General features: G+C 48.2%; 1 protein-coding gene across 1 annotated transcript; it reads left to right on the top strand.

The window, feature by feature from the left end:
* The first annotated feature begins 13,716 nt into the window (after window positions 1–13,716).
* Window positions 13,717–15,787, top strand: ADRB2 (adrenoceptor beta 2). Its single transcript, XM_043598377.1, has one exon. The coding sequence runs from the start codon at window positions 13,976–13,978 to the stop codon at window positions 15,230–15,232; it is 1,257 nt and encodes a 418-aa protein (XP_043454312.1). The 5' UTR covers window positions 13,717–13,975; the 3' UTR covers window positions 15,233–15,787.
* The last annotated feature ends 9,161 nt before the right edge of the window (window positions 15,788–24,948 follow it).

The following is a 24,948-nucleotide window of genomic DNA, read 5'->3' as shown; positions in this document are numbered from 1 at the left end:
AACTGACTCCTCCCCTCACTTCCTCTTTCCCTTTTCCTCTCAGCAACGCTCCGCTTTCCTCCCCTGGCTGCTCTGTTTACCCGGCTCTCCTCCGCTTTCCTATAACTGTAACCAGTAAGCCATGCCTTAGGTCTCTGCCCTCCGCAGCCTCCCTGGACCTCCAGGTTTCACTCTCGACTTGGAGCTTTACAGAGGCGGAGGCCAGCATCTTTTTTATGCCAGAAGGGGTACATCAGGCTTTGCTGCACTTTGCGCATAATTGGCATGCCACAAGAGGGTGTCAAATGAGAGCTTGTATAAGTGAATCCCTCCTCTTGTTCTGTGCAAACTGCCAAACCGTAAGCTAGAAGGCACACCCACTGAGGTCAGGAATTGGAGCCGGACTCGTTCATCAAGGAATCAACAGTGATGCAAAAATGGCCTGGTCCATGGGAGGTAATCAAAACACATTCGTTGGCGTGCCTGGCTGGCTCAGTTGGTTAAGCGTCCGGCTTTGGCTCAGGTCTTGATATCGTGGTTCAGGAGGTCAAGCCCCGTGTTGAGCTCTGTGCTGACAGCTCAGAGCCTGGAGCCTGCTTCAGATTCTGTGTCCCCCTCTCTCTCTCTGCCCCTCACCTGCTTGCACTCAGTCTCTCTCTCTCTCTCAAAAATAAATAAAAACATTTTTTAAAATGTTAAACACATTTGTTGGTTGCACCAGCTAATTTTTGTTTTTAAATCTTCCCATTCAATTATTTGTTTCCATTTTATGATTCAATTTATCCTCAAAGATATTTGGGTTCGATTTTCCTCTTTTGTCTGTTCTAATTCCTGATATGGCTTTCCCCCCTCTTGGTTTAGGTGAGTCTAGGATTATTTTTTTTCCCCAGGAGCATTCTCTTTCAAGTTAAGACTTTGAAATTCAGCTTGCTCCAACTCTTCCCCTCTTCTTTTCAGTTTCAGCTAAGATGTAAGAATGAAAAGCTGTAAGGAGATGGGGCGTCAGAACCCCTGGCTTCTGACCCATGCCTCCTCCCACCCCTGCGATTTTTCTCAGCTTCATTTTTCACTGTGGATCTCCGTCTCCCCATTCAGACAGTGAAAGGGTTGGAATATCGGTGCGTCTCTTTTTAGCAATGGAAGATCTGTGCAAACCTAATTTCGTGCAGGGGCAGGAGGCAGAAGGCGGTTAGGAGTGGGGCAGCTCTAGCTGGGTAGGACCCAAGGTCGCCACCAGTGCCCTCGCTGTGTATGGTTGAAGAGCCTCCGCTGGCGTGGGAGCTCCACAGACCCGGGCAAACTTGAGGGGCACCCCAATTCTCAGACAGAATGATTCCTAGCCTTGCTAATCCACTAGACTATCAAAAAGGGCCACATCAGCAGAAACAGGGAGAGATCCACATTCACGTATGCCCCAAACAGACCACTGGCCCCAGACACAGCTTTAGTAAGCTCAGACAACACTCATGGAGCTTCCCCATTTGTTCAAGTTTTTCCTGCATCTTTATTTTCATTTCCTGGTTTCTTCTCACATCCTTCCTCTCCGCCCCACCCCCCCCCAAAGAAGTTACTAAAAATTCTAACAATTTCTACTTTTACATCTTGGCTCCCCTCCCTGTCCCCTCTCCTGGTCTCCAGAGTCACGGACTTATTATGAAATTCGCTAACTTTTGGTTAAATTGCATCTCAGTTTGTTCACCAAGAAAGGGGCGTCAAAAAGGAAGGACTCTGTGGCCAGAACAGTATATTCTAGAACTCTGAGAACATGACTTTTTTAAAATTATTAACACCAAATTACACATTTAATAGTACTTGTAGTGGGGTGGGGGGTGGGTGAAATAGGCAAAGAGTACACTTACCTTGGGGTGCCTGGGTGGCTCGGGTCACGATCTCACGGTGCGTGGGTTCAAGCCCCGCGTCCGGCTCTGTGCTGGCAGCTCAGAGCCTGGAGCCTGCTTCGGATTCTGTGTCTCCCTCTCTCTCTCGAAATTAAATAAACGTTAAAAACAATTAAAAAAAAGAGTACACTACCTTGATAAGCACTGAGAAATGAAGAGAATTGTTGAACCACTCTTTTGTAAACCTGAAACTAACATAATACGTATGCTAATTCAACTTAAATTAAAAAAAAATTGTACTCATAGTGAAAACTCAAACAGAATATTTGAGTAAAAAATGAAAGTAAAAGCCTATGGTCCTGCCCTTCCCACCAGCCCCGTCTCGGCATCACTAGTCCCTACATTAAACACTGCTAACTGTTTCTGAGTGTCTTTCCAAAGTATACTTGTGAAAATAAAAACATGTTATTTACACAAAAAGGTGATATACATACTATTTTGTTTCAACCCTTTTCACTTAGTATCTTAGAGATCCTTTTCAATCACACGTATGGATCTCGTTCTTTTGAACCGCAGAATAAAACCCATTGTACCGTCACACTAATTTTTAACCTATTTACACATCTCCTTATTGATACATATTTGTGTTAAGTAGATACCACATACCATGATTTGTTTCTACAAGTGAGGATCGGTTAACATGTTGTACAATGAACCTTTTTACTTTATATTCTGGATATTCCTTCATATCAGCTAGCACAGAGCTACCTTTTTTTTTTTTTTAAACAATGGATTCTGGGGGCGCCTGGGTGTCTCAGTCAGTTAAGAATCTGACTTCGGCTCAGGGTCATGATCTCATTGTTTGTGGGCTCAAGCCCCGCGTCGGGCTCTGCCCTGACAGCTGGGAGCCCGGAGCGTGCTTCAGATTCTGTGTCTCCCTCTGTCTCTGCCCCTCCCCTGCTCATTCTCTGTCTCTCAAAAATAAACTTTAAAAAAAAAATGGATTTTATTTTTTAAGAGCAGTTTTAGGTTCATGGCAAACTGAGAGGAAGGTACGCCCTCTTCCCCACACAGATGCATACCAGAGAGGTACATTCGTTATAGCTGATGAACCTACATTGACAGATCACGATAGACCAAATTCCATAGTTTACATTAGGGCTCCCCCATGGTGCTGCACATTCTAAAGATTTTGACACTTTAGTTTCACTGCTCTAAAAATCCTCTGTGCTTTGCCTCTTCATTCCTCCCTCCCCGCTAACTTCTGACAACCGCTGGTCGTTTTATCATCCCTGTTAAGTGTGCCTTTTCCTGAATATCATAGAGTTGGAGTCACACAGTACGCGTAACATTTCCAGACTGGCTTTTTTCACTTAGTAACATGCATTTATGTTCCTTTCATATCTTTTCACAGCTTAATAGCTCATTTCTTTTTAGCACAGAACAAGATTCCATTGTCTGGATGCACTACAGGTTATTTATCCATTCGCCTCCTGTAGGACCTCTTGGCTGCTTCCAAGTTTGGCAATTATGAATAAAGCTGCTCCAGATATCTGTGTTTGCATAATAATCCAGGCATATCAATACATTAATTTATTTATCCTTATTTCCGGTTTTTGGTTTTTTACTGTGCCCTTTCACGTCACGCTAAACAAAATTTTGGTTTCTAATTATGCAGAACTTCAGTGAACATCCTTTCTATATATACCTGACAGACCCGTGTGTTTGGGACAGTACCTGTGTAACCACATAATGTGTCATAACAGCGTCTTCCTGAGTCCTGTTCCAACCCTGAGGTTTTGGAAAGCATTACGTTTTGCCAGTGTGGTAGATGAAAGTTTTCTCGTCGTTTCTGGATTTTGCATGTAGATCCACTCACTTCCTTCCAGGCTCCAGGGCCCAGATGACCACCCCATATGTTCCCGCAGCTTGCCACGTGTCCCTCCCCCTGGGTGCACCTGAACTCTCCACTTGCTGAGGTCTGTCCTGTATTTTCTCCCAGCAATGAACACGAACCCTATGGGAAAGCAACAAGGCCCACAGCCACACACACATTTGTGTGTTTGATTCACTGCCAGTCTGGGGCAGAGAGGAGAAGGGTCAAAATCTGCTTTACAAACGAGGAAACAAAGACCTGGTACCAAGCAAAGAGCCACGGGGGCAGCACCAGGTTACTCCCTTGTCACAGTGGTTTCTTTCCTTATCCACCCCTTTGGCACAGGGCTGCTGGGCACACCTCTGCGGAATAGCCTCGTGTATCCCACTACGGGCTTTTTTTTCCCGACTGTGGCTTTCCGTGGCCTGTCCCACCCCCTTCCATGATGTCCGGAAGCCTCATATCCTTATCCCAGTATTCAAGGGCTTTCAAAATATATGGCACAAAGCAAACCTTACCGGTCCCCTCTCCACGGACCAGGTGCCCTCTCCATGGACCAGGTGGCATAGTTCTCCTGGAATAGTGGCCGCTGCTCAAGCATAGTTTAAAGCTTCCCACTTCTGCACCCGGTCACAGGGTTTCTTCTCCGTGGTATTCCCTTCTTCCACACCTGACTCCCAAAGTCAAGTCCGTCCTCCACACCCAGCTAGCTCATGGCCACCAACCAAATGAAACTCTTTGATCTCTCTTCATCTTCCCTCACATAACTAACAAGACCAGGCTTCTGTTAATGCAGATCTCTTTTTAACCCTCTTTTATAGCCTTTGTCACACGCCCTGTCATATAATTATCCTTCTTATCTTCGCAATGTCACAATAAATCCTTGAGAGGCAGCTCCGTGTTGAACCGCTAACTATGCCCCACCTAGGGCTTTCAGCAGGACCTGGGAGGAGTAGCTAAGGCGCCCCAAACTATCATACGTATGTTTTTAACATAAAAAAAAAACTGAGATAATTTTGTATCATCTGGTGCACAATTTGCTTTTATACCTTACTGATAAAACGTGGAGAACTTCCTGAGTCCCCACATTTAGACCTACTTCATCCTTTTTAGTAATTACACGTCATGATTATTGGTTTCTTCTGGTTTACTCCACCATTTCCCCTTTCCGAACAATTAGTTTAGTTTTACTCCACATTACAAACAAAATTGAAACTGTATCCTTACGGACGCATCTGACATTTAAGGAACAAATTTCAAGCGAGGGAATTGCCGGACAAAAGGATATGTGCAGCTTTCTTTCTAATGAAGTCTACCAAATTACTCTCCAAACAGCTCTGCTAATTTATTTTCTTTTTAAGAATCCCATTAGCCTCTTGGCTAAAGACCCTTTGTGAACTGAGGCACAGCTGCTCTTTTGGAATTTTTCCCTAGGCCATCTCCTCAGTCTTTACGTGGGGAGGTGGGGGCTGAGTTAGTGTTTTGCCCACAAAACCACATCTTTAGCTCCGTCACAGGATTTACTCCACTGTATGGAAGTCGAGTTGATGTACCAACCTCCTTTACGAGCCTCTGAGTTTCTTTTTTCTTTTTCTTTTTTAATATGAAGTCTGTTGTCAAGTTGGTTTCCATACAACACCCAGTGCTCGTCCCAACGGGTGCCCTCCTCAATGCCCATCACCCACTTTCCCCTCCCTCCCACCCCCCATCAACCCTCAGTCGATTCTCAGTTTTTAAGTGGTTTATATACACAATGAAATACTACGTAGCAATGAGAAAGAATGACATATGGCCTTTTGTAGCAACGTGGATGGAACTGGAGAGTGTGATGCTAAGTGAAATAAGTCATACAGAGAAAGACAGATGCCTGTGAGTTTCTTAAAGGCAAGGACCTTTGTTCATTTGTTCATTCTGTAATATCCCTCTGCCCCGTACTTTTAAGAATATCTAGGTCAATATGTGTGTGTGCGTGTGTGTGTGAGTGTGTGCACATGCATGTGTAGTGAATACCTGCCTTCTGTATTCTGGTCTCTGTGGTGGAGTGTTGGGGACACGAAGATGGATAAAAGTACTGACAAGCAAAATGTGGAATGACAATAATATGGGCTGAGCGCCAGGGTATAGTGTGGCACAAAAGCATATAGAAAAGGCATCTAACCCAGTCTCATAGTCAGCAAGTCTTGATGAAAGAAGCTGACAAAGCGTGAGTGTGTGTGCACGCCGGTGAGTGTGTGTGTGTGTGTGTGTGTGTGTGTGAATGTGTGTGTGTTGGGGGTGGGGACCAGAGCAGGGGGAGGGGAGGAGGGAACGAGGTTGGATGCAGCAGCTCTAGGGGTGGAGGAAGGGAGCTGGGCAAAACCCCGAGGCTGGTGGCCACTGATTTCCTGCTTCTGACGTTCTCCCTCTCCTTTTAGAAAGAGTGACCGGGATGCTTGGCCCCAAATCTTGGTCATTTGGCCTTTTTCCCGTAAGTGATTGGAAACTGCTGCCTCTTTAGCCCAGCAGTCTGGTAAAAACTCAGCTGCAAGACCCTGACAGCCAGGGCGCTTCTCCTGCACAGCCTGAACACGCTGTCCTTGCGCTGACCGGACGTCTGCATCTGAGTCTGCTCCTTTCGCCTACCGTGGTACCGGGGCCAGGCTGTAATGTTGAGCCTCCATTTTCTCCTCTGAAAAATGGGCATAACTGTGTCTACCTCGTAGCATTGCACAGAAACGAGAATAAAAGAAGAGAGTATACGTGGTAGGTGCTAAACTCAGCTCCTGGCATCTAATACACACATCGTTAACAGGAACTATGCCTATTGACTTTCAGACCCCCTGACGACCCCTTGACTTTGGTGCCATCAGTTGATTCAGCCTTCTCACTTGACAGATTGGGGACCAGACTGAGACCCAGGGAGGGACAGTCACACAGAGGTGCGAGGGCCAGGACGGGGCTCTCCTTCCTCTGGGCCCAGGGCATGGTCGCTGCCCCACGGTGGTCACCCCAGCTGGGGCATCTGGGCCTCCCATCCTTGACCCAGTGAGATCTTTCCCAAGGCCCTGTTTCCTTTCCTGAGCGGACCGAATGCAATTTTCTTCCTCTCCCCTTCTTCCCCAGTCACATCCAGCTTTATCTTCTCCACTGTTCTCCCTTCCCCCCTGCTTCAAGCCCTCCTCTGCTGCTGCAGATACTGCTTGATCCCCCCAATCATTTTACTTCTTTCCTGCAGGGCTCACCACACGTTGTGCATTTCCTTTTCTTAGGCTCAGACACCGGGAAGTTTGCACTTAGCAGCAACTCAGTCCAAGGGGCTGCGTACACAGCCTCTTCCCTGCGGTAGGTTTCCTGAGCGCCACAGCTAACAGAACTTCCCACGGCTTCCTTGTGTTTAATATCAGTAATTAATTTAGCGTTTGAAATGCGCCGGGTTAGTGCGAACCACTCTGCAGATATGAACTCGTTTGTTCCTCTTAACAACCCCATGAGAGTGTGAGGTCCTAACGTCAACAACTCCGACTTACCGATGAGGAAATCGAGACACAAGGAGAGTCAGTAACTTGTCCAGGGTCTTACAGCTACGGATCAGAGGGAGCAGGGCTTCAAACCAAGCAGTTGGCTCCAGAGTCGCTCCAGAGCTCCTCAGAGGATCAGGCCATCAGGCTGGGCCTGGGTCACTGCCTGAAGCCACACACTGACTGTGCTTCTCCCCTCCGTGGCTGGTTTCTCTTCCTTCCTCCATCAATCACCTGCACACAAACCCTCAGCGCAGCGATGCTAAGAAATCCAACCTAACACATTTCCCAAACATCCATCTCAGAGGTTACACCACTATTCGTAGCTTGATGTATACGAAAGATTCTGTTTCCCTGTTGGATCAATTTATTCATTTAAAAGGCCGCCTTTGGGGAAATGAATAAAATGTCCTGAAATTAAAGCTGTGCTGGAAAATCTAGGGCGATGATGATGACGATGATAAACACTTCTTTTGGAAACTCTGTGCTAAGTTCCTTAAACGCATTATTTCATTTAACCGTCAAAGGATCCTCTGCCAGAACTGCTATGCAGGGAACACTTCCAGTGTTCCAGCCCCTGGCAGACACGTCCCCCCAGATCTCTTTATCTCCTAATCCCTATGCCATCCTAACTTCCATTTTCTTGTCCAGTCGCAACCCCAAGTTCGATATGGCCATATCTGAACCCATCACCCCAGCCTGTCCGAACAACATTCAGGCCACTGATCTACTCGTCCGGTCCCTGATGGGCGACGGCCCTGACTCCTTTGGCTCAACTCCCCAACCCACAGCCAGTCTGAGTACGGCTGGTCTGTTCCAGTGTCACGTCTCTTGGTTCTCTCCCTTCCTTCCAAGAAACTTCCAAGTCCAGTTTCTCATGCATTCTTTCTATTCCCTCCGCAACCATCCCAGAGATTGGATCCTCATTTTGCAAAGAACCAGCCTGAGGTCCAGAGGGCTTAAGCACACTGCCTGATGCCCTCGGGGGGTTAAAGACGGAATTGGAACCCCAGATCCCATCTCTTCCCAAACCCGTGCTTTTTCCTATCACATCAAGGGGTCTCATGAGCACCAGTCTGGGGCTGAGATTCCTCGAGGTGGAGTATGAAATTATTTTACTGAAGGCAAATTCTGAATTATTTTACTGAAGGCAGTAACACCACATTAAACACAGAGTACCGCCTACGAGTTGCTCCCTTTTCAATTTTCTTTCCGTCTTTTAAAGTAGATGGAGGAAGTCCCCTCTGGTGCTAGAATACCATCAATATCTCCCCAACACTTGCTAACCTTCCTTTTCAATCAGAGGAGAGCAAGCGTGGGGCTCAGAACCTTGGCAGGCGACAACGTCTAGCTAGAATTTATTACCGTTGTTTTGTTTTCGTGGTTACCTTCTATTTGCGGCGGATGACACGGGTTTTCCACGTGCAGTAGTGGCAGCCATACAACATTTTCTTGGAAAACAAATGCGTTTGAGTTTTAGAAAGAAGTCACCGTCAAAAAAAGTGTTGAGTAAATCATGGCACGCCGGCTGCTCGGAATAGCGGGAATCGCAGCGGTGAAATATGGGGCTGACGGGATGGAAGACGGAGCCCCGTCGTTTCCGGGGGCATTGACAGGTTTTGCTTGCCAGCTCCTCCCTGGCTTCAGAGTCAAGAACTCGACTCCTCAATGACCCTCCGCGTGCCTCCTTCCCACAACAGGCTTGCTCAGCTTAGAACAGAAGGGCCTCGGATGTCATCTAGGCCACCTTCCCATGTCATGGATGAATACTGAGGCACAAAGAAAGCAGGGGACTTGATTAAGGTTGTTTATAGCAGGATAGCTGTTGTGGGACCACAGTCTGGGCCTCCCGGTCCCCCATCCGTGTGCCCTCCTCTGCGCCCAACTGCTTGTACCACATAGAAGCGTTCGTCGTCACACAATGTTCATTCCCACATCGCCGGGAGACTGCATGCAATGCCACTCAGATTCAGCAAAAGAATTAAAGCCTATGCCCTGATGCATCCTTTACACGGTATGTAGCAACTGAACCTCTCTCTTACATCTCTAGGAGGGCAATAGCTATGTACCGTTCTTGGGAGAATTGGTAAGAACAGTCACTCAATTTTCTGTAGGGTTCAATTCTCTTGCAAAGCCCCAACTGAGAAAAGCTGCTAGGGTTTAGTTTCTTTGAATGACTGATGGTCTGCAGGCCAAGGAGTCCTTCAAAGGACCAACTGAAGTCTCTCCTGCTTTAATTGAAGCCAGCTCCCTTTGTTCAGTCCCCCCCGAGAGGCGGAGAATTTATTAGCATGTATCTCATAAAAGGCCAGCATAGCAGGAAATTAAATTCATCTGGTCTAATCAGCTGTTCTGAAAGCTTTGCTGGTTGCTCTGCTTACTCTGCGGTTGCCAAGGTGACTGCAAATTGATTATTTGAGGACTTGTTCCAGGATCATTCCAGGTATTGATGTTAAGTTTAGACACCAGCAGTCCCAAGTCAGAATAGGAGGGATCTGCCATGATGGTAAAGGAGACTCCAGACCCGAGAGAACAAGGGATATTTAAGCTGAAGAGAAGGCTCAGGAGAATTCCAAGGGATTCCCCCAAAAGCTTTGAGGACAGTCTTGGGGAAGAGAGAGGAGACTTGTTTTGAGTGGCCTCAAGGGGGCAGACTTAAAATCCACAGGCAGGAGCTGTACAGGATCTCAGGTCACTATCTGGACAGTCGAAACAGACAGTGGCAGAAGGATCTGGTGAGCTTGCCCTCCCTAGAGCCGTCTGAGAGTTCTGGTGGATGCATCCTATAAGGAGCTGACCAGGCTGTAGGACACTGCATTCAAAAACCACAAACATTCCACCCAGTTCTATAACTCAGTGGCAATGGTAATTTTCGGAGTCATTTCTCTTTCCAAGGAACCAAGTTTTTGTTCCTGCTTTCATTCATTTTCCCAGCAATTCAAATTAAAGACAAACGACTCATGATCCACATTCAACGTGTCCTTTCACACATGGGATCTAATAAGTGTGCATTCTACATGTACATTTTGATTCAAAAATAAGCAAACGGTAGGAGTCATCTCTTTTCCAAGGGAGCACACTAAATACTTTACATGCATTTAATCTCATTTAATGCAAATGGAAGGGAGTGATGCTATACAGAGATACTATTACAGACAGACATTTAAGATCCTTATTTTGAAAGAAATCTACAGATGTTTCTCTGCTCAGAGGATCATAACGATGGAAGGAATCTCATCTAAGCCAAGAACGGGATAAGATTTTCCTCAACTGTCCCGCTCATGGTGTCAGGACCTTCCCAGGCACCACAAAACCTTACTCCTATTCAAATATTTGTTCAGTAAAACAAAAGGTGTTTTTTTTTTTTTCTGTTTGGCAAGCAGGAAATGACAAATCGGTGTCTTAAGGGATTGACAAAATATGTAATTAGACACTATCAATCACTATGAAAGAGCTTGCTTTTTTCTTCCATCAGATAAAGGTGCATTTAGTCTACTAAGAACTTCCAAGACCAGCTGAAGCATTACGTGTCTAAGTTCACCAGCCCAGCAAGCAGGGCCAATCAAAGTCCTCTGTTGACAAATGAAGGGACAGCATTGGGCAGTGAAGAGATGTAAGGATGCTGTGGCTTCCCTGGCGCCTTCCCCTCGACAGTTCATATTTCTACACTTTACCTTCTTCGTTTGTAAACTGGAGGAGGTGGGGGGAAATGAACTAAATGATCTGTTCCCCTCTTTCCCAATATAACTCTCTACACCTGTAATTCTAAAAGGAGTTCAGGAGAAGACTCTTGGGGTGAAGACAGCATCTTGAAATTCCTACTGGCTTGATGAGGCAGCAGAGAGAAAAAGAGAGGGGGTGGGGACAGAGAGGGGCAGGGAGGGAGAAAGTAATGGGGACAGAGAGGGAGGGAAGGAGAGACTGACTGTCCATTTGGGAAAGCTGATGCGTAAAGGCTGGAAGCTCCTCCTTGACCTGAACAGTCTTGCCTCCTTGATTTAGTGTTTGTGGGCGTTTTAAAAGGGGTTTCCCAAAATATTCAAAGTTAAACTTTTAAGTGACTCATTTGTATATCTCCGTGATCAATTCGTGTTTGCCCTGAAAGGGCTTTCTTTGTTCTTTGGTTGTTGTTGTTGTTGTTGTTGTTGTTACGGGAAGGTTAAACAATACGCTTATTTATTCCATAGCTTTACAAACAGGAAGGAGGTTTTAAATGGCTTAGTTCCACAATTCGGGCTCGATGTATATTTAAAGAAACTGTGTGGCATAACAGACACTGCCTCTTCCTAAAATGCATCATACCAGAGCCAATTTTGGAAAACACAAATATGGGGTGGGTATATTTTGGATATTATGGGAACGTAATAGATCTTTAATTAATATTTGTGCCTTTTATGGGAAATACTTGCTTTTTAAGGCATCGGTCTCGCAAAAACCATTTCTGGCTAGTAAAGGAAGTTAAAGGGGGCATGCAGGTTATATTTTGTTTCTGCACTTTTATTTCTACAGTCAACACCCACGTTACATTTGTCCTAAAGTATTTGATGGTTCTATTAGAAGACACGAATAACATATTCCAAACTACTAAGTGATTTAGGCACATTTCATTTATAACCCCTATTTGTGTGGCATATACAGGTGCACACGCCCTTTCACATTTATTATTACATACTCAGTTCACACTGAGCCCAATGAAAGCGACTTTATTTCCCACTTAGAGATGGAAGATTCCCCACTTGGGGTCCATCTTTTTGATATGCCTAAGGAAAGTGAGCTAGAAAGCGCTACAGCAGGGGATCTGGAACCTGCCTATTCCAATTCTGGCTACAGTCCCTCTTGCCTAACCTCCATGCGTCTCTGCTTGTGAGGCCACAGTGCATTGGAAGGATTAAAAGATGAGCTATAGAGTCAAGACCTCGATTCACCTCCTGTCTCTGGCATCGCAGGGCCCTGTGCTCCTGGGCAAGCTATTTGCTTCTTTGGGCCCCATTTGTGAATTAAGCTAAAAATAGTACTCTCCCCACCATGGGACTGTGGGAAGGATTAGATGGAATCATGCATGAAAAGCACATAGCAGAATGTTCCCTAAATGTTAGCCATTGTTATGTTATTATGTAATCTGCAAAGCATGTTTGGTTACACTGCATGAAATGCTTTCAGTCTTTCAAAGACACTACTAATACATGTGAAGTCAAACCCTGAAAATTAATTTCCTTTTAACGGTAAAGTCCTATGCCAGATGCAAAGGATAATATTTCATGGACAAAGACCCCAGTCTGAAGACTGAAGTCTGACTTTTTTTTTTTATTTAAAGGAGAAATTATCTTGTTTCCTGTGGTTTCATAACTTTCTTAACGTTAACACATTCGAATAGTCGGGTCTATATGAAATTGTCACTTTTAAAGTCAGAAACCACAAGATAGTGGGCAATTTCAGATGGCTCAACCCCACAGATCAACTGCCCAGAAGATGAAAGGATTTTTCTAGTTGCCATGGAATTGCTGAAGATGAGGTTGAAAGGAAAACTATTCCACGTTGAACTCCTCTCCATCCCCACAGATAACGAGGGAGTGATGCCACGCTCCCAAGAATTACAAATTTAAGTGCACAACCTTCTCCTTCCGGCCGCAAACGCACACGGGCATACCCCAGCTCCGACTCCAAACGAAACCCAAAGGGTGAAATTATATGTCCCAATGCCTGCAAATTCCCAAGGAGGGCACCAAAAGTACTTGACAGTGAGTGTGCTGAGGAAATCGGGCAGCTGTTCAAGTCACCTCCTGTGGTCCTGCCAAATGTTTGAAAGGGAATGTGCCCTGTGCGTGCGTGCGTGTGTGTCGCGGGGAGTGGGTGCACGAAGGAGGGGTCAGGAGTACCTGGATGGGGACGTCCGAGTCTGTGGCGCTCTGCTTGCCGCCAAGTGAGCGTTGTGTGTTGTTTACTTCTTTCTGTGTGTGTGCCCTATGACTTTGTGCTTCTGGGCGCTTCTGTGTTTGTTTCTTGGCCCCGTCTTTGTTGGGCAGGGGTGACTGTGTGCCTGTGGCTTTCTGTGTGTGCGCGCGCGCGCGCGCGAGCGTGCTTGTGGGTGCGCTGGACGGGCGTGTCTCCGTGTCAGTGGCTGTGGTTCCGTATAAGTCTGAGCATGTCCGTCGGGGTGCATGTGTGCCTGTCCGTGCGTGTCGGGGTGGGCACTGTCGTCTCTGTTGCCTAATGTGGGGGAGAGGCCGCCCCGGGGCCCGGGTCAGATAGGTAGCAGCCCCCAAAGAGCCCCAAGCTCCCGGATCGGATGGTGCGCACGCCAGCCCCAGCTGCAGGCCTCCGGGGGCAGCCAGGGAGCAGGCAGGGAGAGGTGGCCCGCCCACTGCAGGGGAGCAGCTGGGCCCCGCCCGGGCCAGCCCCGGGAGGGGACGGGCGAGGGGAGGGGAGGGGAGGGGAGGGCGGGAAGGGGACCGGGCCTCGCCCCTTTGGGGCTGCCCGCCCGCCATTGGCGGAAAGTTGCCGCACGTCACCGCGAGGGCAGTCCCCTAAAGTCCTGTGCACATAACGGGCAGCGCGCAATCCGGGGCGGCTTCTCCAGAGCGCAGGCTGGGTCCGACGCGCCCGGGGAGCCCAGAGCACCCTACAGGCTGAGTGCAGGACGCGCCCCCCAGCACAGCCACCCCACGGCCCCTGGATGAGGCTTCCCGGCATCCGCTCGGTGCCCGCAGCGCCGCGCCGGAGGTCCGCCCGCTGAGGCGCGGCCGGTGCGCCGGCAGCCAGTGCGCTCACCTGCCAGCCTGCGCGCCATGGGGCAGCCCGGGAACCGCAGCGTCTTCTTGCTGGCGCCCAACGGAAGCCACGCGCCGGACCAGGACGGCACGCAGGAACGAAACGACGCGTGGGTGGTGGGCATGGGCATCGTCATGTCGCTCATCGTCCTGGCCATCGTGTTTGGAAACGTGCTGGTCATCACGGCCATCGCCAGATTCGAGCGTCTGCAGACGGTCACCAACTACTTCATCACCTCCCTGGCCTGTGCTGACCTGGTCATGGGCCTGGCGGTGGTGCCCTTTGGGGCCAGCCACATCCTCATGAAAATGTGGACCTTTGGCAACTTCTGGTGTGAGTTTTGGACTTCCATTGACGTGCTGTGTGTCACGGCCAGCATTGAGACCCTGTGCGTGATCGCCGTGGATCGCTACTTTGCTATCACGTCGCCCTTCAAGTACCAGAGCCTGCTGACCAAGAATAAGGCCCGGGTGGTCATTTTGATGGTGTGGATCGTGTCGGGGCTTACCTCCTTCTTGCCCATCCAGATGCACTGGTACCGGGCCACCCACCAGGAAGCCATCAACTGCTATGCCAAGGAGACCTGCTGTGACTTCTTCACGAACCAAGCTTATGCCATCGCCTCCTCCATTGTGTCCTTCTACCTACCCCTGGTGGTCATGGTCTTCGTCTACTCCAGGGTCTTTCAGGTGGCCCAAAGGCAGCTCCAGAAGATCGACAAATCTGAGGGCCGCTTCCACGCCCAAAATCTCAGCCAAGTGGAGCAGGATGGGCGGAGCGGGCATGGACATCGCAGGGCCTCCAAGTTCTGCTTGAAGGAGCACAAGGCCTTGAAGACTTTGGGCATCATCATGGGCACGTTCACCCTGTGCTGGCTACCCTTCTTCATCGTCAACATAGTGCACGTGATCCAGGATAACCTCATCCCTAAGGAAGTTTACATCCTCCTAAACTGGGTGGGCTACGTCAACTCTGCTTTCAATCCCCTTATCTATTGCCGGAGCCCAGACTTCAGGATTGCCTTCCAGGAGCTTCTGTGCCTGCGCAGGTCTTCTCTGAAGGCCTATGGGAATGGCTACTCCAACAACAGTAACAGCAGAACAGACTATGCCGGGGAACACAGCGGAGGTCCCCTGGGGCAGGAGAAAGACAGTGAAGTGCTGTGTGAGGACCCCCCAGGCACGGAAAACCTTGCAAACCGTCAAGGTACTGTGCCTAACGATAGCATTGATTCACAAGGGCAGAACGGTAGCACAAACGACTCACTGTTGTAAGGCGGGTTTTTCTACTTTTTATGACCCCCCCCCCCAGCCAAACACTAAACAGACTATTTAACTTGAGTGTAATAAACTTAGAATAAAATTGTATAGAGATGTGCAGGAGGAAGGACAGCCTTCTGCCTTTTTTTTTTTATTATTATTATTTTTTTAAGCTGTAACAAAGAGAAAACACATTCGAGTGATTGTTTCTTGTCCAGTTCAGTTCCTTTTTGCATGGAACGTGTTAAGTTTGTGTCTGAAGGGCTTCGGTCCCAGAGGACCTGGGGCTGCTCTGTTTTGATGACTTTTCCGTGGATCTACCTCATTGGTCAAGTATTAGGGGTAATATATATTGCTGCTGGTAATTTGTATCCGAAGGAGTCCTTCCTTCCTGCACCCTTGCACTGGAGGATCTTGAGTATTTCGGACCTTTCAGCTGTGAACGTGGACTCTCCCCGCTCCTCTTATTTGCTCAAACAGGGTGTCGTAGGCAGAGATTGGAGGGGCAGGCTTCAGTTGTTTTCCTGAGCAAAGTCTAAAGTTTACAGTAAATAAATTGTTTGACCATGACTTCATTGCACCTGTTTCTCCAAAAACCCTTGACTGGAGTGTGGTCGCCTCCCCCGCTGGAAACCGCAGGTAACTATTTGTAATAACTGCCCAGGGACTTAATATGGAATGATACGAGAATGGCATGCACTGATTGCTTAACCCTTTCTTTTGCCTTTGAATCTGCCGCTGCAAACCTGTAGCCCTCCCAGTGCCAGCTCGTCAAAGCAGTTCTCCCTGCTGACAGCATAGCTTGTCTCGCTGGTCCTATGGTGATCATTCTGTGTTGTTACATCAGAAACACTGACTCATAGAAACCGAGTTACGGACATCTGTTTCGTCCCTCCGTGCACCCTCACCACCCACCTTCCAGTTCCAGTAGCTGCTTATGTTATGTATTCGCTGCATCTCATAGGGGAGGTGTTTGTACTGCATCGGGGTTTGGCATTTTAAAGATAAAGGAGGGAGTTCTTAGGAAAAAGCTACTCAAGCACAGCCCTGTAATTCCAAAGAAAACTGAGAGGGTATTGGTCATAGGGAGAAAACTGGAAAACACTTAACCGATGAATACCTCATGACCCGGGAAACAGGATTTTAACCCCTTCTCTTTCATTACTTCTGTCTCTTCCTGCCCGTCCCCCTCTTTGACCCTCCTGACTTCAGTATAAAGCGAGATGTCTCAGCCTCGGCACTATTAACATTTTGGGCCAGGTAGTTCTCTGTGGTGGGGGCTGTCCGATGCATCGTCAGCCGTTCAACAGCATCCCCGGCCTCTACCCAGTAGATGCCAGGAGCACCCTCTGAATTGTGACTACCAGAAAGGTCTCCAGACCCTGCCAAATACTCCTTGAGGGGTGAGACCACCCCTGGTTGAGATCCGCAGATATAAGCTTCACAAATCTAAACAGATTTTTAGAGTCTGTCTAATGCAATCGCTTGATTTTGCAAAGCATCCAAGAGGGATTTTCCATGGTTCGCCCAGTTAGTGACAGACCCCAGACCATCGCTCTCCCCTCCACCCCCCCTGCCTTCCAAACTGGCCTTCCAAACTGGCCTTCCAGCTGCCCTGCCAATGGCTGGATTTGTGCATTGTTTGTTTGGTCGGGTTTATCAATGGAGGTGAGGCCGGGGAGTCTGAGACGGCCTTCTCGTGGAGAGATTCTAATACCCTTAAGAGGCACATGAGGGAAAATCACAAAAGTAAACACATTTCTTCTCCCACCCCCTTTCTATTTTTGCACCGTGTGTCTGAGCCAGAGCTTGGCCCAGGTTTGACGGAGAGGACCGTCCTCCCTGGCAACGCCAGCCTGGGGAGGATCAGCCTCCATGTTCATTGCCATTTCACCCGCTCACCAAGCTGACTCCACTTCTGTCTTCCCTTCTGTCCCAGCCAAGATCCCCAACCAGAAAAGCATTGGCTTCCTCTGCCTCCTGTCAGCTCAGTGCTGGGTGTCCGGGTGCACACTCAGCTCTCGGGAGAAAGTTAGGTGCCCAAGGTTTTGGAACGTGCCACAGCCAGTTGGAGAGTGTGTGCCCTTCGGCACTTTCGCTTCTCCAAGGGCTTTCATGCCGGTTGTCACATTCTCCGCCTGCTCGGGGGCCCACACCCAGAGGGGCAGGCAGCTTCTCCAGCATATCTTCACCCTTCCGGTAGCCTCACAGCATCTTGGACTTGAAAGAGTCCACAGAAAGCATTTGGCATCCAAAGAGATGAAAACCTGGGAGGGGGAATGGCCTGTCCAAGGTAAGAAGCCAAGGATGTCAGAGATGGGGCTATGGCCGGGGAGCCTGGCTGTCACCTGTTATTCCGGGAGCTGATGTGCTCTCTCCACCGCATTGTCATTGACATCTGCGTTCACCCTCTGTTGTGGAAGCTTCGCCCTGGGGCTGTCCCCTAGCCAATTCATTCCGGTGGATGTTCTTATTGCTTTTGGGTCCTTAGCACAAAAATCAGGCAATGACCGAATAATCTGTGGTAGGGACAAGAGAAAGAATTGTTCTTTTCCTCAGCAAGAGTCCACTAGGACACCCTCAGCATTGAGGGGGAAGATACAAGAGTCCTTAAGCCACCGGGAATTTCAAGCCACTCCAGGTAGAGATTTCAGGTAGAAAAAAAAAAATGTTGTAAACTTTTCTGTCATCGTTGTAAGTCCCGTGGACAATAAACGTTGTTAACCAAAAAGAAAAAAAAAATGTTGTATATATATTCTTTGGGTTACACAAGCATCTAATGCAATTTCCGTGAAAACTCCAGTATGAGGGAGTTTAGCCATCTCTGCGTTCCTTCAGGAATCCTTCAAATCCAAGAGCTTTGATCAGTGTTAAGGGTCTTGACAAGCAAGAGCATTTTTGGCATGCCTCAATCCCTTGCTTCTGGTCTCCTTTTGTTTTTGTTTTGTTTTTTTTTTTTTTTGGTGGGAAGGTAGGCGTCTGTCAGTGCCCCTCTGTCCCTCTTGCTGACAGGTTGGTTACATAAGGTTTGTGTTGGATTCATGATCGTGAAGTTTTCTTTGCCTGGACAGCAAGTTCTCAGAGTCTGTCAGATGAGAACCTTCTCCTGAGATGCAAGCTGACAGGTGTGCAAAGTGGCAGGCCAGGGTGGGCCTCCCCACTGAGGTCATTATTGGGGGAAGGAGCCTGGGGAAGAGGGAGCTTGGAAGCATAGGAACTGTTGTTACATGATGCTCAGAATAGTTCTGGCCAGGGGCACCTGGGTGGCTCAGTCGGTTGAGCATCCGACTTCAGCTCAGGTCCTGATCTCACAGCTCGTGGGTTCAAGCCCTGTGTCGGGCTCTGGGCCGACAGCTCGGAGCCTGGAGCCTGCTTCGGATTCTGTGTCGCCCTCTGTCTCTGCCCTCCCCCTGCTTGCTCTCTCTCTCTCTCTCTCTCTCTCTTTCTCAATAATAAACACTAAAAGAAAAAAAATTAAAAAAAAGAATATTTTTGACCCGAAAGAAGCCCAGGCTAGAATCAGTCGGGGGTATTTATGGGGCACCTACTGTGTTCAGCGTGAGAAGAGTATAGGCTTCAGTCTCTACCTTCTGTAGCATAAGATGAATAATACTAAACAGGTCCCTTTTATGGTGTCTTACTGAATGAGATGAACAGTGCTGGTCACCTTTTCAGGCATTATGTCATCCTGACAGTCCCATGATGTAGGCAACATAATTGTCCTCTCCTACTAAATGAGACAACTGAGGCTTGAAAAGATTAAGTAACTTCCCAAAGCCGCACAAACTGGCTAGCTGCGGGGTCAGGACTGGAACCCAGGTCCCTGGGAGTCCAAACCCATGCAGACCAGGAAGCGGCACAGAGCAGCTCACAACCCACGCCCAAGTGAGTATAAGAACTAGAAACGCAATACCTCTCGGAAAGAAGAGGGAGCTTGCTGTGGGCTGGGGCAGGGAGGAATGTGCCCTTCGAAGCATGTGACTGCAGGGCTGCTGGGGACTGAGACAGGAAGCCAATCACCCAAGTGTCTAGTTTGTTTCTCTGAGTCTCTGCTTTGTCTTTTCATCGGAGAATCCGGCCAAACTGAAAAAAAAAACCATCTGCAACTTTAAAACGAGCATAGGGTAGAGCAGAAACACAGCCTGCCTCATGCCCTGGCGGATCCATTTTCGGTTCCGATGCTGGGAAGTTCGAAATTCGGTGGGCAGCTGGGCCTTGTGGAAAGTGTCGCAGGCCTAGGGGGGCCCCTGTAGGGGCGCTGCTCATCGGGAGCTAGCATCCTCGGGGACGGGGGTGGGGGGGCGATGATCTTCTGATAGCAGAGAGCGAGGAAGGTGAATGAGACTTGGAGTGAGACCTTTCACTGACAGCATAACGTCCACTAATTTCAGCCCTGTGCTACCCCCTCCTTCTCTGACAGTGCAAATATAATATGAAGGAGGCATTTTTGAAATACCTAAGAGAACAAACTTCCCAAGGGCTTGAGAAATACTGGTGTCTTATGAATAATAGGAGGCAGGGTGAGGCAAAAAGAACCCTGCGCTGGGATTTGTGCAGCTAGGTTTCAGGTCTCAACTCCACCTCTCTCTCTCTCTCTCTCAGTCTCATTCTCTCTCTCTCACGTTGGGTCAGGCAGTTTTCCTCAGTGGACCTCGGTTTGCACCTGTATAAAATAATGAGAGCCGTGCAGGTGGTTTTCAGCTGTGCTCAGGTATGAGTTTATATAGCCATTAATTTAGAAGCCAATTAGAGACAGTCGTTTATATTTCTTTTTTTTTTTAATTTTTTTTCAACGTTTATTTATTTTTGGGACAGAGAGAGACCGAGCATGAACGGGGGAGGGGCAGAGAGAGAGGGAGACACAGAATCGGAAACAGGCTCCAGGCTCCGAGCCGTCAGCCCAGAGCCCGACGCGGGGCTCGAACTCACGGACCGCGAGATCGTGACCTGGCTGAAGTCGGACGCTTAACCGACTGCGCCACCCAGGCACCCCAGTCGTTTATATTTCTAATTAGAGTTGACGACATTTGTCGTGTAAATAATGGTTGCATATCCTGGGGGGATCAGCTGTCAGAGGAGAATGCTGTGAAGACGTTTCTGATGCATAACTGCCTTCGAATATTTAAGGACCGTCTGGGGAAAAGGAGGGTATCAATTTTATGTGAATACCAGGAAGCAAACTGAAGCTTCAGGGAAGGTAGATTCCCAGCTCAGATGAAAACAACAAAACAAAACAAAACAGAACACCACAACACTTTGAAATAGTTTGTCTATCTGAATAGTGAGCCTCCTGTCATTGGGAGCATTCAAGAGAAGCCCGAATAAAGCTCTGTGTGGGATGAAGCACAAAGGGTTCCTGCGCCGCACAGGAGCTGGACGAAGCTCCTTCCAAATCTGTGCCTCTGTGTCCTTGAAAACAATAGACCTGAATGTTCTTAAAAAGTATTCAGACCGTTCCCTAATTCCAGCTGGCCTTCTCCCCAATTCCTCTGGATTTCGGAGGTTTCACTGCATTCCTAAACAGGAAACCTCCGGGGGAAATCAGGATCTCAACAGTCCCTGGCCATGGGGGGAGATCCAGAAATAGAGAAATAAGGTTAAGCAGTTTTCCAAACTGTTAGACCTTTTCATCGGCTGCTCTTCCCATGCCTTTTGCAAATGACCTACTAACTCCCAGAGAGAGAATAACGAGGGCCGCGAAGTCCTCTCTGCAAAGGCAATTACATACTTCTCCACCCTCAGAATCAGTGCACTTCCTGTGGTTTTTCCGTCACCCTCACAGGGCGGGAAGGAAGGGAGGCAGGTCCCTGGAAAGCACGGAGCACTTCAAAGCCCCTCTGGTCCCAGAGCCTAGAGACCCGGAGTCCCTCACGGCCCGGCCGCGAACCAGCTTGGCAAGCTCAGGCAGGGTCACTTTTCTTCCCTAGACCTGTTTTCGTCATCTCGAATGAGGGACAGCTTGGTTTCCATGAGTCTTGGGTTTCCCTTTTCCAGAATTCTGTGAGATTTCAGGAAGTGTTCGGTGCTGCCCATCTGGTGGCAAGGCTTTTATTTTAAAAGCACATTTTTCCCCTCATTAAAAAGGTAACAAATGTTCTTTGTAGAACCTTTACAAATATAGGAAAGCACAAAATGAGATAAATCACGCATAACATTACCACCTAGAGATAGGCATCGTTAAACGTGATGTGGATGCTTCCAGTCTTTGTCCTCAGCATGGCTATACAATGTGTATAAGTTTGTTTTTAATTTTGTTTAAGTGTATTTGTTTGTTTTGAGAGAGAGATAGGACACGTGGGGGAGGGGCAGAGAGAGGGAGACAGAGAATCCCAAGCAGGCTCCTCACTGTCAGCTTGGAGCCCGATGTGGGGCTCGAACTCAGGAAACCGTGAGATTGTGACCCGGGCCGAAACCAGAAGTCGGAGGCCTAACCGACCGAGCCACCCAGGCCCCCCTAAATATATTTTTAAATAAAAGTGAAATCGATTATTAATACGACTTTGAACCCACCGAGAGTAATTTTACAAATGCCTCCTTGAATATATTCTATTTATAATATGACCCAGGTATCATAATTGGCCTGGCAACACACAGTGGCCAACAGTTTTCAAACTTTAGGGGCACAAAGGAATCATCACTCCCAGAGCATCTGGATACGGAAATCTGAGCTGGGACCTTCTAGAAGAATCTGCCTTCTAGCAAGTTTCCCCCCAGGTGTTTCTAACACAGGTGTCCCCGGGATCACATTTTGATGAATAAGTTTACAGAGGTAAATTCTCAAAATCAGACAGAATCGCCTCTTCCTTGCTAGTGGGTGAAAAAAAAAATTTTTCCATACTTGTCTCTTTGAAAGCATGCCTTCTGCAGATGGGCTCTAGTCTGCTTTCAGAGCCTAGGGTACTAACCACTGAACTCCTAGGGCAAGGTTCTGGTTGCATTGTTACGTGCCTCTGACCCAGCCAGTTGACTTATGTTAAAATAAATCTATTCAAGTTATAGAGTGGCCGATACCGACTGTTTGAAAAGTGTGACAGCAGCTGTCTATTTCCTGGAGCACCTCTGGTGATAACAATGGCCCCAGCTCCCGAGTGCTGCTATGAACTCCGCGTCGTGCTTGGCAGTTTTCACGCATGATCTCGTGTAGGGCTGTCGGTGACCCTACAACGTGGGGACCGTCATGTCTGTCCCCATGTTAGAAATAAGGAAGCGGAGCCTTGAAAGGGTTGCCCCAGTTGCCAAAGATTGCCCGACCCACTGGAATGACACGTATTCTGAACCAGAGCCCCTGTGCTTTACCGCTGGGATAGGCCATCGTTCCCCCTTTGGGGGTCACGTGAGGGACAAGTGGGGAAATGATGGTGCTAAGAAATTTTTCATGGGTGCACTTTGTTTCACTCTGCGGGGATTCTATTCATGTGCCCTGATTAACGTCTGAGCCTTGTGACTCGGAGACAAGCCCGGGTCATCGAAGGTCAGCTGTGGCTAAGTATCAGCTGGGAAACCAGATTGCCCTGAGGGTGGGCCACACACTACATCTTGCACCCGTATTCAGGCAGTTTGAGTGAGCTTCCCCCCCACCCAGGTAGGAAGCAGAGGTGGGCGCTTGGCCCCAGCCCATCAGTTGGCACTGAGTCAATCCTGACCATCATGGCAGGAAGCCCTTGACAGCCGGATTTGGGGCGCTTTCCCCGTCTCTCTGCCCAGGTTTCACATTGGAGAATAGCCAGGGGGGATGGGCACTGAGCAAGCCCGTAATATCCTTAGTGAACTAAGAAGCCCCAGGCTCTGAGAGGTGGGGACGGTGACAAGGTAGCACAGGGGCGGGGAGAGGACCGTCTCTCCCGGCTTGCGTTATAATCACTTTTCCAGTGCTGAGCGGGGAAGGCTGCAGTTTCTGAATAGAGTCCCTTCTCCAGGAAGAGAAAACAGTTTTTAAAATCACAACAGCAATACTCATGACAAAGCAAAATTGGAGTCCTAGGGAGCTTTTGCTTTCTTTTCAACTACAGCTGCCTTTGTTTGGAGAGTTTTCTTCCTTGTGCCCATTCTGTCTCTGTCCTACTGTCTAGTGTTGGTCTTGTTAAAGTCCCATCAGATGCTCCGAAAGATTGCAGACAACCCTGACAATCTGTTTGGTGTTTTGCTTTGTTTGAGAGGTACCCACAGTTCTCCTGAGATGCATTGTCAGCCATAAGCCTGCTCTGCTCACAGCTTCAGACTTCTTTCTTGTTCCAGGTCCCAGTGTTTTCTCCATAATTCCAAATGATCACCTGGTCTCCTCCACCTAACAGAAGTGAGGGTCAGCTTCAACGGCCTGAGGTGGCCAGCCTCAGAAATCTCTTTCTATAGGATCGTGGAAGGCTTAATGGTGTCAGTGGAGATGTGAGTTTCCAGGCACAATTTTATTTTACCGCAGTGGGGTCCAAAAATGATTTGGGGGAACTTCTGAGAAAATGCACATTCCTGACCGTAGTCCCTGAGATTCTGATCTCACAGGACTGCGGTCGGGAGCCGGCAATCTGCATTTTGTCACAAGTTCCCCCAGAGGACCATGGTGCAGGTGCTGTGAGGCAATTTGGGGACCTAAGGCTGAACTGGCTTCCCTTGCCCGCCCTTCCCACAGAAGAACACAAAATGTAGGCATACAAAAGAAAGGATCCTGTACACTTGCATACATTCACAAAAAAAAAAATCATCGTATCAAATAACCGGAATCCTAATTTTCCAACGTTATCAAATAAAACAATGTAAGTGAAAATAATGTACAAATGATAAAGAAGTACCCTGAATGACAATAAAATGCCTTGAGCAATTAGGCACTTCATTAAAAATGTGTTTTGTGACAACATGGCATCTACACAGTTATACCCCCAAAAAAGCATCACTGTCACCTAGTCCCAAACCCTCTGCATGTAGCCTGGGAGGTAGTGGCACAGGAAGAAAAGGAATTTTGCTGCAGTGATAGACTCCCAGTCCAGTGCTCCTTCCTCCCTGACACCATGCCCCGGTTAAGTCAAATCGTACCAAGGTCTATATGAATCAATTTGCCTAATGTACATAAACCCTCCTACTTAGAAATCTGACGGGGGTCCCACCCAGCTGCAGAGAAGGGTATGATTCATACATATTCACACATATACCTCCACAGATGGACACACCCAAGTAAACACACACACACACACACACACACACACACACACACACACTTTAACCCCGATGCCTATACCTATATCCACACAAATACATATATATGCACATTTCCACATAGCTATGTGGCCACAACTAGGTTCTTTCATGTATACCCCCATAAGAATACATCCACACAGGGGAGCCTGGGTGGCTCAGTCGGTTAAGCGTCCGACTTCCGCTCAGGTCATGATCTCACGGTCCGTGAGTTCGAGCCCCGTGTTGGGCTCTGTGCTGACAGCTCAGAGCCTGGAGCCTGCTTCAGATTTTGCGTCTCCCTCTCTCTCTGCCCCTCCCCCATTCATGCTCTGTCTCTCTCTGTCTCAAAAATAAATAAAACATTAAAAAAAAGAGAATACATCCATACATACAGGACACAGACATACTCAGACCTAAACCTTAGAGAAATACACACGTGCGATGCCTAAGCACACTTTTGTGTGCTCCAAATGAGCAAAGGCGCCACGTCATGTAATCACGGTCCCACTGCTCCCCAAGTGGATTCAGGTTCACATGCAGACCCCTTTTCCTTGGTAAGTATATAC

The sequence above is a fragment of the Prionailurus bengalensis genome, chromosome A1 (genome assembly GCF_016509475.1).
Source record: "Prionailurus bengalensis isolate Pbe53 chromosome A1, Fcat_Pben_1.1_paternal_pri, whole genome shotgun sequence".
NCBI lineage: Eukaryota > Metazoa > Chordata > Mammalia > Carnivora > Felidae > Prionailurus > Prionailurus bengalensis.
The sequence above is the reverse complement of the archived record's forward strand: the minus strand, read 5'-3'. Positions and strand labels throughout refer to the sequence as shown.

Bases quoted from the DNA above. Each gene is read 5' to 3' on its own strand.
- ADRB2 (XM_043598377.1), top strand. From the start codon at position 13,976: ATGGGGCAGCCCGGGAACCGCAGCGTCTTCTTGCTGGCGCCCAACGGA.